At 43.5% G+C, this 12,035-nt stretch overlaps 1 protein-coding gene across 2 annotated transcripts in view; it reads right to left on the reverse strand.

Annotated features, from left to right (window-relative positions):
• The window catches only part of UBR2 (ubiquitin protein ligase E3 component n-recognin 2), a 180,603-nt gene that overhangs the window by 115,876 nt on the left and 52,692 nt on the right, over positions 1 to 12,035 (reverse strand). For both annotated transcript variants that reach the window (XM_082250166.1, XM_082250167.1), the window contains exons 6-10: positions 10,461 to 10,599; positions 10,271 to 10,333; positions 4,319 to 4,439; positions 3,385 to 3,492; positions 329 to 417 (exon numbers count right to left, since the gene is read on the reverse strand). In XM_082250166.1, coding sequence (XP_082106292.1) covers positions 329 to 417; positions 3,385 to 3,492; positions 4,319 to 4,439; positions 10,271 to 10,333; positions 10,461 to 10,599 — 520 coding nt within the window. The remainder of the gene's footprint in view (positions 1 to 328; positions 418 to 3,384; positions 3,493 to 4,318; positions 4,440 to 10,270; positions 10,334 to 10,460; positions 10,600 to 12,035) is intronic.

A 12,035-nucleotide genomic window follows, 5' to 3' on the forward strand; every position in this document is an offset into this window, starting at 1 on the left:
TTTGTTGGCAATACTGTCATGTGCCATGGCATTTAGGCGTTACATACACTTTAACATCCAAATATTACTACTCTCTCTAGCAGTGTTCATCTAATGTCATTTTTAAGGAGTTTTTCATACTGAAATAGAGATAATGACGGTTCATCAGAAGTTAAATCTGATCCTGTTGCAGAATAACATGTCAAATATTTCCACATGCCGGTCTCCAGCTAAAATCGCTGCAGCACCCTTCAAGCCTATTACCAGTAACAGAAAGGCACTGATTCTCAGCTAAATAATAAAGACTGCACTGATTGTTAAGGCATACAGAAGGCAATATAAAACTTACTTTTGCAAATCGAATGGCAAAAAGTTTCTTGTATTTTAAGTCCATCAACAAGCTGCTCATACAAAGCTGGTGGTAGCAGTTTCTTGCACCTGAAAAAAAAGTTATAAACAATTCTGTTCTAATTGAAGTAGTTCTGACACATGTGCTTGCACAATGTTTGTATTATTCTGCAGAACCCAGAGTCTAAATAAATTCACCTTAAAAACAAAAAAAAACAATTTTTAAATAAAAACACACGTTTTCATTTTCAAGGTTAACAAGCGTACACTGCTCAAAAAAAATGAAAGGAACGCTCTGAAAACACATCAGATCTCAAAGGGGAAAAATCTCATGTTGGATATCTATACTGATATGGACTGGGTAATGTGTCAGGAAGCAAAGGAAACCACATTGATGGAAATGAAAATTTTTAACCTACAGAGGGCTGAATTCAAAGACACCCCGAAAATCAAAGTGAAAAAATGATGCAGCAGGCTAGTCCATTTTGCGAAAATTTCATTGCAGAATGAAACGCAAAATGGTCCTCAGTAGTTTGTATGGCCCCCACGTGCTTCTATGAATGCCTGACAACTTCAGGGCACACTCTTAATAAGATGACGGATGGTGTCCTGGGGTATTTCCTCCCAGATCTGGACCCGGGCATCACTGAGCTTCTGAACAGACTGAGGTGCAACCTGGTGGCGTCAGATGGACCAAAACATAATGTCCCAGAGGTGTTCTATTGGATTTAGGTCAGGCCAGCGCGGGGGCCATTCAATGGTATCAATTCCTTCATCTTCCAGGAACTGGCTGCATACTCTCGCCACATGAGGTTGGGCATTGTCATGCACCACGAGGACCCCAGGACCCACTGCACCAGCGTAGGGTTTGACATTGGGTCCAAGGATTTCATCCCGATACCTAATGTCAGTCAGTGTGCCATTGTCTAGCCTGTAGAGGTCTGTGCGCCCCTCCATGGATATGCCTCCACAGACCATCACGGACCCACCAACAAGCGGTCATGAGTGAGGTTACAGGCAGCATAACATTCTCCACGGCTTCTCCATACCCTTTCACGTCTGTCACACGTGCTCAGGGTAAACCTGCTTTCATCTGTGAAGGGCGCCAGTGGCAGACCTGCTAATCCTGGTGTTCAAAGGCAAAAGCCAATCAAGCTCCACGGTGACGGGCAGTGAGCACAGGGCCACTAGAGGAAGTCAGTTTCTGATTGTCTGGCTAGAAACATTTACACCAGTTGCCTGCTAGAGCTCATTCTGTATTGCTCTGGCAGTGCTCATCCTGTTCCTCCTTGCACAAAGGAGCAGATACCAGTCCTGCTGATGGGTTAAGGACCTTCTTTGGCCCTGTCCAGCTCTCCTAGAGTAACTGCCTGTCTCCTGGAATCTCCTCCGTGCTCTTGAGACTGTGGTGGGAGACACAGCAAACATTCTAGCAATCGCACATATTGATGTGCCATCCTGGAGGAGTTGGACTGCCTGTGCAACCTCTATAGGGTCCAGGTATCACCTCATGCTACCAGTAGTGACACTGACCCAAGCCAAATGCAAAACTAGTGAACAGTCAGAAAAGCGGAGTAGGGAAAAAATAAGTGACCTCTACTTGTAAAACCATTCCTGTTTTGGAGGTTGTCTCATGGTTTCCCATCTAGTTAGTTTCATTAACACCAAAGCAGCAGAAACTGATTAACAACCCCCTCGATTAACAACCCCCTCTGCTACTTAACTGACCTGATCAATATCCCAGGAGTTTAATTGACTTGATTCTATACTCTGATTAAGAAGTGTTCCTTTATTTTTTTTGAGCAGTGTACATGTTTAACTTTTTATTTTTTTCACACCATGGTTGAAGGAGAAAAAGGTGAATGTCCTTGCATGGCCTAGTCACAGCCCAGACTTAAACCACATTGAAAATCTGTGGACTGGCTTGAAGAATGCAGTCCACAAACAGTCATCAAAAATAACTGAACTTGAGCACTTCTGCAAAGAGTGAGCAAATATTGCAAAGTCTAGATGTGCAAAGTTAGTAGAGACATATTCCAACAGACTAAAGGCTGTAATTAAAGCAAAAGGTTGTTCAACAAAATACTGATACAAGGGGGTGATCCTTTTTCAACTCAGTGATTGTTTTTGAAGTTTTTTTTTCTGACATGTTGGTGTTCTAGCCTTCATTTGGATGTTATAAGTTGCACTGAGTAAATACAGCTGGATAAAACAAATCTGGTCTCTTCATTTCAGAGCAACAAAATGTGATTATTTTAAAGGTGTGTGTGTGTGTGTGTATTTAGCTGTTCTCACCTAGAGTGCAGATTTACTGTAGAGCAGGGGTGTCAAACTTCATTTCATCGCGGGGCCGCACCAGCATTATGTTTGCCCTCAAAGGGCCGGTTATATCTGTAGGATTAGATGCCCAGAGCACCCGACAACCCCTTACACCCTTACATGAGATGTCAAGAGCCCCCCGACCATCAGAAGCCAAGAGTCCCCCACCCTTCCTTACATCACAATGCACACACCCCTACCTTGTGCTGCTGCCAGGAAGAAGATGCGGGTGGATCTGAGAAGAAGTGCAGGGTCTGGAGGAGAACCAGAGGAGGGCTGGAGTCCGCTTCCAGAGTCTGCTGAATGCTGAGACCAGGGGAGGCAAAGGCAAGGTGGTGTTGCAGCTGCGCAGAGAGCTGCAGGATCTGTAGGAGGAGTTCTGCCCTCCTCTCTGCTGCAGACTTCTGAGAATGGGGGGTTGGGCAAAGACGAGCCTTTCTGCTGCTGCACAGAGGAGTGCAGGATCTGGCAAAGGAGTTCTGTCCTCTCTGCTGCCGACTACAGAGACAAGGTGGGGGCAGAGACAAGGGGGGTGCCGCAGCTGCAGTAGAGGTGCGAGGGCCACATGAAATGGCCTGGGAGGCCGCATTCGGCCCGCGGGCCTTGACACCTGTGCTGTAGAGTAATGCACTCTTTGTGATACAATGTTGAGCTTACCTGTGGCCCTACACATTTAAATCAATTGCACTGTTCAACTACAAATAGGAGATAAAAGTAAACAAACGTGTGGAATATTACCTTTCCATAATATGGAATCACACAGCATTAATTTGTCTACAAGAGATGAGTTTTCACCAACTGGACCTTCTTGTAAACCGACCTGACACAAGATTCTTCTTAGCCCATCTGGAGAGAGACAGAATAAATCAAACATGTAACGAATAACTGCAACACATCGATGTTTGACATTTGTAAACATCAAAAACACATTTCCCTTCTTATTTTACCCATCATCTAGTACAGGGATCCTCAAACTACGGCCCTCCAGCTGTTGCAGAACTACACGTCCCATGAGGCATTGTAAAACCTCTGACATTCACAGACGTGACTAGGCATGATGGGAATTGTAGTTCCTGAACAACTGGAGGGCCATAGTTTGAAGATCCCTGATCTAGTACAATGGTCCTCAACTCCGGTCCTCGGAGTCCACTAGCAGGCCAGATTTTAAGTATTACCTTGGGGAGATGCCGACTAGAATACTGCAATCACTGAGCAGCAAATGAGATCACCTGTGATGTAATTTAGTTATCTTGGAAACCTGGCCTGTTAGTGGGCCCCGAGGACCGGAGTGGAGGACCCCTGATCTAGTACACCTTGTACTATTTGAACATAATTTCCCTGGGGTGAAGCTCTACATCAAGAGGTGGAGTAAGACACACAGCTTTTTCCTGAGAGGGAGGGCTGCCTTAATGAACCATTTTAGAGAGAGACAATGAATGGGCCTGGTAACCCACATCCACTAGCGAAGTGTACTTACTGATCCGCACTCCTTTACCACCTCCAGACCAATACAGTAGAGCTTACAGGTATGAAAGAACATGTAACCTCTCTTATAGGACAATGCTTAGGCCCCAGCAGCCAATTACCAGGACCAAAACTATTTTATGTGGAGGGCAGTGATGTCTTCCACCTGGGTAAGCTCTGACACCGGAGTAAAAGCACTAAAACATACCCGAGTAGCCAATGATCTGTCCCAGCCAGCTGAGGATTCGGAGTCCAAACGTTTGGTGTGCCACAATACCGGAGTACATGACCTGGACTTTAAGAGGCTTAGTCTGCCGGCTGGTGTTCCTCTGAAAAGAAAAAAATACCAGGTCAGCACAAGCTGGGTTTTATTTACTAGGACTGCCATTTTAATTTTATATTTTTTTTTAATATCAAAAGTGGTAAATCATTCTGAAGATAGTCAGGCAACTCTCCAGGTGGAAAAAAAGCTATACTGGAAGGGACCAGTAGACAAAAAAAGCCTTTTGAGGATGGATAATGAAACCACAGGGTCACGGGTTGGTCAAATGAAATGTGTTTTATTGGTGTAAATTAAAGAGGAAGTAAACCCTCCTCTGACACTTGTACCTATAGGTAAGCCTATGATAAGGCTTACCTATAGGTACTGTAAATATCTCCTAAACATGTACGGTTTAGGAGATATTTACCTTTCATGCAGCCAGTGACGTCACTGGCGCATGCGCTCTGAAGGAACGGCTGATCGTGCCGTTCCTACAGAGCCCCGTGCCGTGACCGTCGGCTCCCGCGCGCGTGCGCGGGAGTGACGTCACCGCGGCTCCGGCCAATCAGATGGCCGGATGCCGCGATCCCGGAAGACGGGCGACTGAACATGTCGCTCGTCATACAGGTAAGAGAGCGGCACAGCGGGGGCTCGTTCTAAGGTAAGTATTTCATAATGAGCTAGTATGCGATGCATACTAGCTCATTATGTCTTTCTCTTGCAGGTTGTAAAAAAAAAAAAAATTTTGAATGAGTTTACAACCTCTTTAATACACAGTTTTAGATCATGGTTCAAGCAGAGGAGTACAGAGGTGTGGATAGTGCAAATAAGGGTGTATATAGGATAACACTTGTGGTGTAACCAACGTAGTGAGAGGTGGTAAAAATGATCAAGTCATGTGATGAACAATACGATACAGTGAGATGTAGAAGTTAACCTATAGATTGCAATGAATCAAGCAGTACAGTACAATAATTATTCAATTAAGGTTTGGCAGTCCGTTTAACAAGATAAATGCTGGTACAACTTGATGCTAACGGATTACAGTGAAATACACCATGGCAGTGTTTGTGTGATTAGACGGCAGGTGGGAGGCAAATGCCTAATATATGGATATGTGGCTGTAAATTAATATGGAAATCCAGTGTATCTTTGCCAAACCTCTGGCACTTCCAGCCCGTGCATACTACAGTCCCGTCACAGACACTGGCTACCTATGTTCCCCCCTCATCAGTGGTGTATTTAGGTTTTGTGCTGCCCTAGGCCTGACTAAACTTGTGCACCCCCTAATTTAAATATGAACCACCTCTTCCTGTAAAGGCCACACCCTTTCCTGTTAATGACCTGCCCTGTCATCTGTAAACCACAGACCACAACCAGTCTATCAGTGCCCATCAGTGCAGCCTCATCAGTTCCAATAAGTTCAGCCACATCAATGCCCATCAGTGCAGCCTCATTGCAGCATATCAGTGCGGCCTCATCATTGCAGCATATCAGTGCGGCCTCATCATTGCAGCATATCAGTGCGGCCTCATTATTGCAGCATATCAGTGCGGCCTCATCAGTACAGCCTGATCAGTGGCCATCAGTGCATCATATCGGTGCCCATCAGTGTAGCCATCAGTGAAGCCTATTAGTGCCCATCAGTACCGGCAGGTAGCAGTGTGACTACTTTATGGGGGTGCCAGACTGATTTGCCCCATAGGACTGGCACTATACTAAAAGTATAGTGCAAGCCGATGGGGACCCTTATTGTGCGGGAGCCAGGAAAAGGCTGTTTTTTTTCAGTGCGGGGTGCAGCTTTTTTGTTGCCCCCCTGCAAAGTGCTGCCCTAGGCCTGGGCCTTGTTGGCCTAGGCCAAGATACAGCACTGCCCCTCATACCGATTATCCACACGGTTCATTCTAGGCACTAAGCCTGAGGGATCTCTCTATCAGTGCCATCCCCCCCCAACAGACGTCCGATTGATTAATTGCAATCTAAATGTAACTTATACATCTTATTGTACTGTACTGCTTGATTCATTGCAATCTATAGGTTAACTTCTACATCTCACTGTATCGTATTGTTCATCACATGACTTGATCATTTTTACCACCTCTCACTATGTTGGTTACACCACAAGCGTTATCCTATATACACCCTTATTTGCACTATCCACGCCTCTGTACTCCTCTGCTTGAACCATGGTCTAAAACGGTGTATAATTTACACCAATAAAACACATTCCAGGAGGCACGAGCTTTGCTGATTGAAGTAGAACTATGGGCAAAAGTTTTTTCTTTTTTTTTAATTTTGGATAAAGGGAGGGTTCTAACCACCAAATTTTTTTTCGCCACCTTTGTTCCATTGTGGAGATTTTCCTTCACTTCCTGTCCCATAGCCAAACAGGAAGTGAGAGGAAGTCCCTTAAAATCAAGGTAATTCCCTGGGGAACCAGTGTACCCGTTGGAAGATTTACCCTCTATTACTTTTCAGGGGACAACCCAAAATTTGGGCTTTTCTTTTACAATCACTTTACAATGAGAATAGTAAACAGGATGAATAGAGAGAGATGGAGAATCTCCCTAACAGGGGCACAGACAGCAATAAAAAATGGCAGGGGTTCTAATCCCTCTACACTCTATTCAAACTAAAAAAATAAAAATATAAGCTTTGCCTTTAATTATACTTTAAGGGTTTTCTAAGAAATATGAACACACCCAAAGCTGACGGGGGGCGTAGTATGTGGTAAGTCGCTCCTATTAGAACGGGTCCTGCAGCACTGCATGGACCGCAACTTGTCAGGCTGACAAGTCGCCTGACAAGTCGCGGTTGTGTGAATGGACACTAAGGCTACTAGATAACTATAAACACAATGTTTTACAATGTATCATTTTGTTCTTTTAGTGCCGGTTCATATTTGTGCGATGCGGGAACACGCTGCATATTCGCATCCCTGGCAGTTCACACTTCCATATGCGATACGCTGGGGGTGTCAATTAACTGTTAACGACACCCCCAGATCAGATCGCATATCGCAGTGCGATCTGCAAGTTTGCACAGAATGGGATCGCACTAGTGTGAACCACCATGTGATCCAATTCTGCTGCGGACCAAAAAAACGGTCCTGTGCTAGTTAGGTGTGATTGCGGTGCAAATTCAGCCATACAAACTGTACTGCTGAATTTGCACGGCACAGAGATCGCAAGTGCGCTCCGAATTACATGCGATCTCTGTGATCGCACAAATGTGAACCAGCACTTCGATCAAAGGAATGAATTTCTGTGTAAGCGAGGGCAGTTTAACCTCTTCCCTTTTTTTCCCCTGCAAAGTAAATGCATAACGTGCTAGTATGCATCGCATACTAGCAAATTATGTGACACTTACCAGCAACGAAGCCCGCGTTGTCCTCGCTGCTGGCCGCATCCATTTTCGCCCATCTTCCCTCCGGGTCTGGGAACTCCGGCTGTATTACTGGCCGATGCCACGTGACGTTAATCCCACCGCTGGTCACGGCACAGGGCTCTGAAGAAACGGCACGGGCGGGACGTCATCGGCTGCATTCAATGTAAATATCTCCTATACGGTTCAAGTTTAGGAGATATTTACAGTACCTATAAGAAAGCCTATAGGTAAAAGTCATAAAAGTGGGTTTATAACCACTTTAAAGACTAAGCCTTTCTTTGGACACTTGTTGCTTACAAGTTAAAGTCAGTATTTTTGTGCTAGAAAATTACTTCGACCCCCAAACATTATATATATATATATATATATATATATATATATATATATTTTTTTTAGCAGAGACCCTAGAGAATAAAATGGCGTTGCAATCTTTTATGTCCCACTGTATTTGCGCAGAAGTCTTTCAAATGCAGTTTTTGGGAAAAAAATACACTTTAATGAATTGAAAGAAAAAAACTAAACAGTTAGCCCAATTTTTTTGTATAATGTAAAAGAGATTACGCCGAGAATCGTGATCTTTGTTCAAAGCAAAACAAATTGTGATTCTTATTTTTTCCAGAATCGTGCAGCTCTACTGCGCATGATCAGAAACAACAACCAAAAAAATCCTTTGCCGTTCGTGAATTTTTGTACAAATTAGTACCAGCCTCGGTTTTGACCTGCATTGAATCATCAAGAAAAACCAGACAATCGTTCATCCGATTTTCTTATAGTGTGTACTGGGCTTTAGTCTGTTTTTCAAAAGAACAAGCAATTGTAGCAATGTTCAGGGTTGAGTCAAACCATAGAACACTGAAATAGTGCAAAAAATCTTTTATTTTTCATGAAAACTTATATCCCAAAAATAAAAAAAAAACTGCAGCAGTGTGAGCTGGACTTTGGTTTCAATTTGTTAGTGTATTTAAATCTGCTAGTGCATCCAACACTTCCCCTAGAGTGACAATGCTACTGTCCAAAAGGTGCCTCATGTGCTCCTTTTTTCCAGAGCAGGGGCACTCTAATACAGGATGTGTGTTACTGGCCAGGTCACCAGGGTAAAAGAGGAAAAAAAAAAACCTTTAAAAAAAAAAAAACACCTTTAAAAAAAAAAAAAATATGCAGACACTACATCTGATTGATAAGCTGCAATATGAGGTTTATCTAAAAAGTTTGGTGAATGGTATCAGAAAACAAACAAAACACAAGGTACAAACAAATCACCTTTATTGGCCTTCAAAATAATCGCCAGCCTTCACAATGCACTTTTGGCAACACTCAAAGCTTCTGGAGAAGGTCAGCAAAGGCCTCTTTAGAAATCAATCGCAGAACTGATCGCACACATTCTTGGATTGCTGTCACGTCTGCAAAATGTGCGCCTTTCATGACGCTCTTCAGGTGGGGAAACCAAACGCATTCTGCAGGCGCCAGATCAGGGTAGTGCAGTGGATGACCAAGACCAGGTAAGCCGTGCTGAGCCAAGAGTTGGCGCACACAGATCGCACAGTGCGCAGGTTTGCAGAAAGGATGGATCCTGGTCACACATGGTAATGAAAACTCCATCAGTTTTTTTTCTCTTCGTCTGTCAGCTCGTGTGGCGCAAACCGGGAAAAGGTCTTCCACTTACCCAAATCTTTGAGGATGATGGTGCGCACTGTGTCCTTGATAATGCCCAATTCCTCTGCCATCAATCATAGAGTCAGTCGCCGATCTTGTGCCAGCATTTGTTGCACTTGCTCGATCAAGTTTGGGGTTCTGCTTGTCGATGGCCACCCCGAATGTGGCTCAACCTCAGTCCTTTCCTTTATGAAAGCGTTTGAACCAGTCATAAATACATTTTCTAGCTTTTCAGCTTCCGTCCGGAACACTTCCACCGACATTTATTGCGCCTCCATTTTCCCCAATTTGTTGCAGAACTCGTTGTTCACTCATTGCACTGTGACCGTACCTCTCGCACTGACTACTTCTGACTGCCCGCAGCAGGTTTACCCCGACAGTCACATATACTCCACGCTAGGTGGCACTTCTCGAGGTGTCTCTGAATAGCCATGTGCATGCACGCACACCTGACTCATGTTGCCGTTGCGATATCGGACCATTCGCCATATATTACATTTATGGTTTTGGTTTAATACCGCTTTGAATGACAAAGTTATCCTCAACTGAGTGTCCCAAGATGCCTTGCACTACCTGGTTGTGGACACACCTTGCTAAAAGCTATCAAGCTGTATATGCTTGTGCCCTGTACAATGCTATGTCAGTTTACAGTCCACATTGAGAGTTTACATCCCTGGGTGACAACGTTGCTCCAGCTCAGGAAGAGTTGTCACCCTAAGACAGGAAGTGGAATTAAAACCTAGCACTGGCAGGATCACCAGATGATAGCAACACTACATTTATAAGAACTAGTGGAGGGTAAGCTAGTATTGTATTTTTTAAGATACACTTTAAACATTCCTTATATGCGACACTCACCACAATGACAGACTTGGCTTGGTCACAACTCTGAAAACTCCCGTACAGCACAGATCTACGCCCCTGCGAGACAAAAGCAATAGATCATTTTCCAAAACCTTCTATAGTACATTTATGACAATTTATACATAAATAGGTCAAATTCTAAAGAGAGGTTCTGCCAACATACACACAAACGTGAAAAACTCACATCTCTGTCAACAGTGGTTGCAAAACTAATGGCTTCCTTCTGGCTGCAGTTGACAGCCTTCTGCAGAGTGTAGATCACTTGCTCGTAGGTATGAACTTCATCATTAAACAGCATGCAGTAATAAGTGTCATCCTTCTCTCTGGAAGAAAAATACAAAAACGCTGCAAATCACTATATCCAAACAGAAGCTTGTCGGTCACATTACTTAAAGTGATCCTGATTATAGAAAACAAACATTCATTAAAGTGGACCTTGTGGCAAAATGCAAGGTTTGCTTAAATTGATTGGGCTCCGTCCCCTTTATAAACAGACTACTGTTAGGAGGTGTAAAATGTACCTGAAGAAAGAAAAAAAGTTAGATTTCTACCTTAAAGTGGATGTAAACCTGATTCATGAAGTTTTACCTGTAGTGTTTACTTATCTCTATTCAAAGTCCTGTGTCCGGTGGCTTATTCCTGCTCCGTTCTTTTATCATCAGCATAATAACTTCTGACAAGTTCACGTCAACTGAGATAAAACCAAGCTGAATTTTATGCCGGGGTGGCTGCTATAAATAAGATTAGCAGAGAGCTGGTCTATTCACAGCACATCTATTCATGTTTCTGCCTATGTGGAGAGGGCGTGTGTGCCTTTCCTCCAATCAGCTGTCCCACAGTGTATGGCCAAACTTCCCTCCCACAGGTGAATCAGGAAGATTAAATTCTAACAGGACATGCACATTCTAAACAATCTAGAAAGCTGAAGACAGAATATATAGAAGTAAAACTTATGTGGGAGGATTTGTTTAATCTCTGTGTATCATCTGAGGCTGTTCACTTCACTGGGTATATGTCAGGGTTTACATCCACTTTAAACAGTCTTTCACATTGCAGGACGTGGCATAACTGTCCTTCTAGGAAGATTCCTGGGGAATATAAAGCAGTTAAAAAAAAAAAAGACACTCCCGTCCATTGCAGGAGTGTCTTCTCGTGAGATCTCATCTGCTCTGTATTATTCAGGATCTAGCCATAAAGAGTGAGATACCACTCTCGCAGCAGAAGATAGGTTTAGTTAGGGTTAAATCACATTTTTCTTCTTTACAGGTGCATTTCACACGGACTTATAGTAGGCGCTTTGTAAATTGGAAAGGGATCCAAAACGTAAGTGGACTGCAAATTATACTGCAAGGTCTACTTTAAAACAGTAGTAAACTGCACTTTTTTTTTTTTTTTTTATAACCCTGCAAGACAATTGCATACTTGCACATTATGAACTACTTACCTTAGAATGAAGCCTTCCAACGATGCTCTGTTGCCGATGATAGGGCTTCCATCTTCACCCGGTCTTCCTTCCTGACCGCACACGGAGCTCAGAGACGGCACGGGTATGCTGTCCCTTCAGAGAGCAATGAACCGGTGACATCACTGGCTGCATGCAGTGCGAATATCTCAAAAACTGTGGAGGTTTAGGAGATATTTTTTTTTAACTTGTACCTACAGCTATAATAAGGCTTACCTGTAGTTACAAGAAAAAAAAAAAAAAAAAAAAAAAAAAAAAAAGGTGGTTTACTCCCACTTTAAAGTGGATCTCAAGCTT

Source organism: Pelophylax lessonae (genome assembly GCF_965119305.1).
Source record: "Pelophylax lessonae genome assembly, chromosome: 3".
In the NCBI taxonomy this organism is placed as follows: domain Eukaryota; kingdom Metazoa; phylum Chordata; class Amphibia; order Anura; family Ranidae; genus Pelophylax; species Pelophylax lessonae.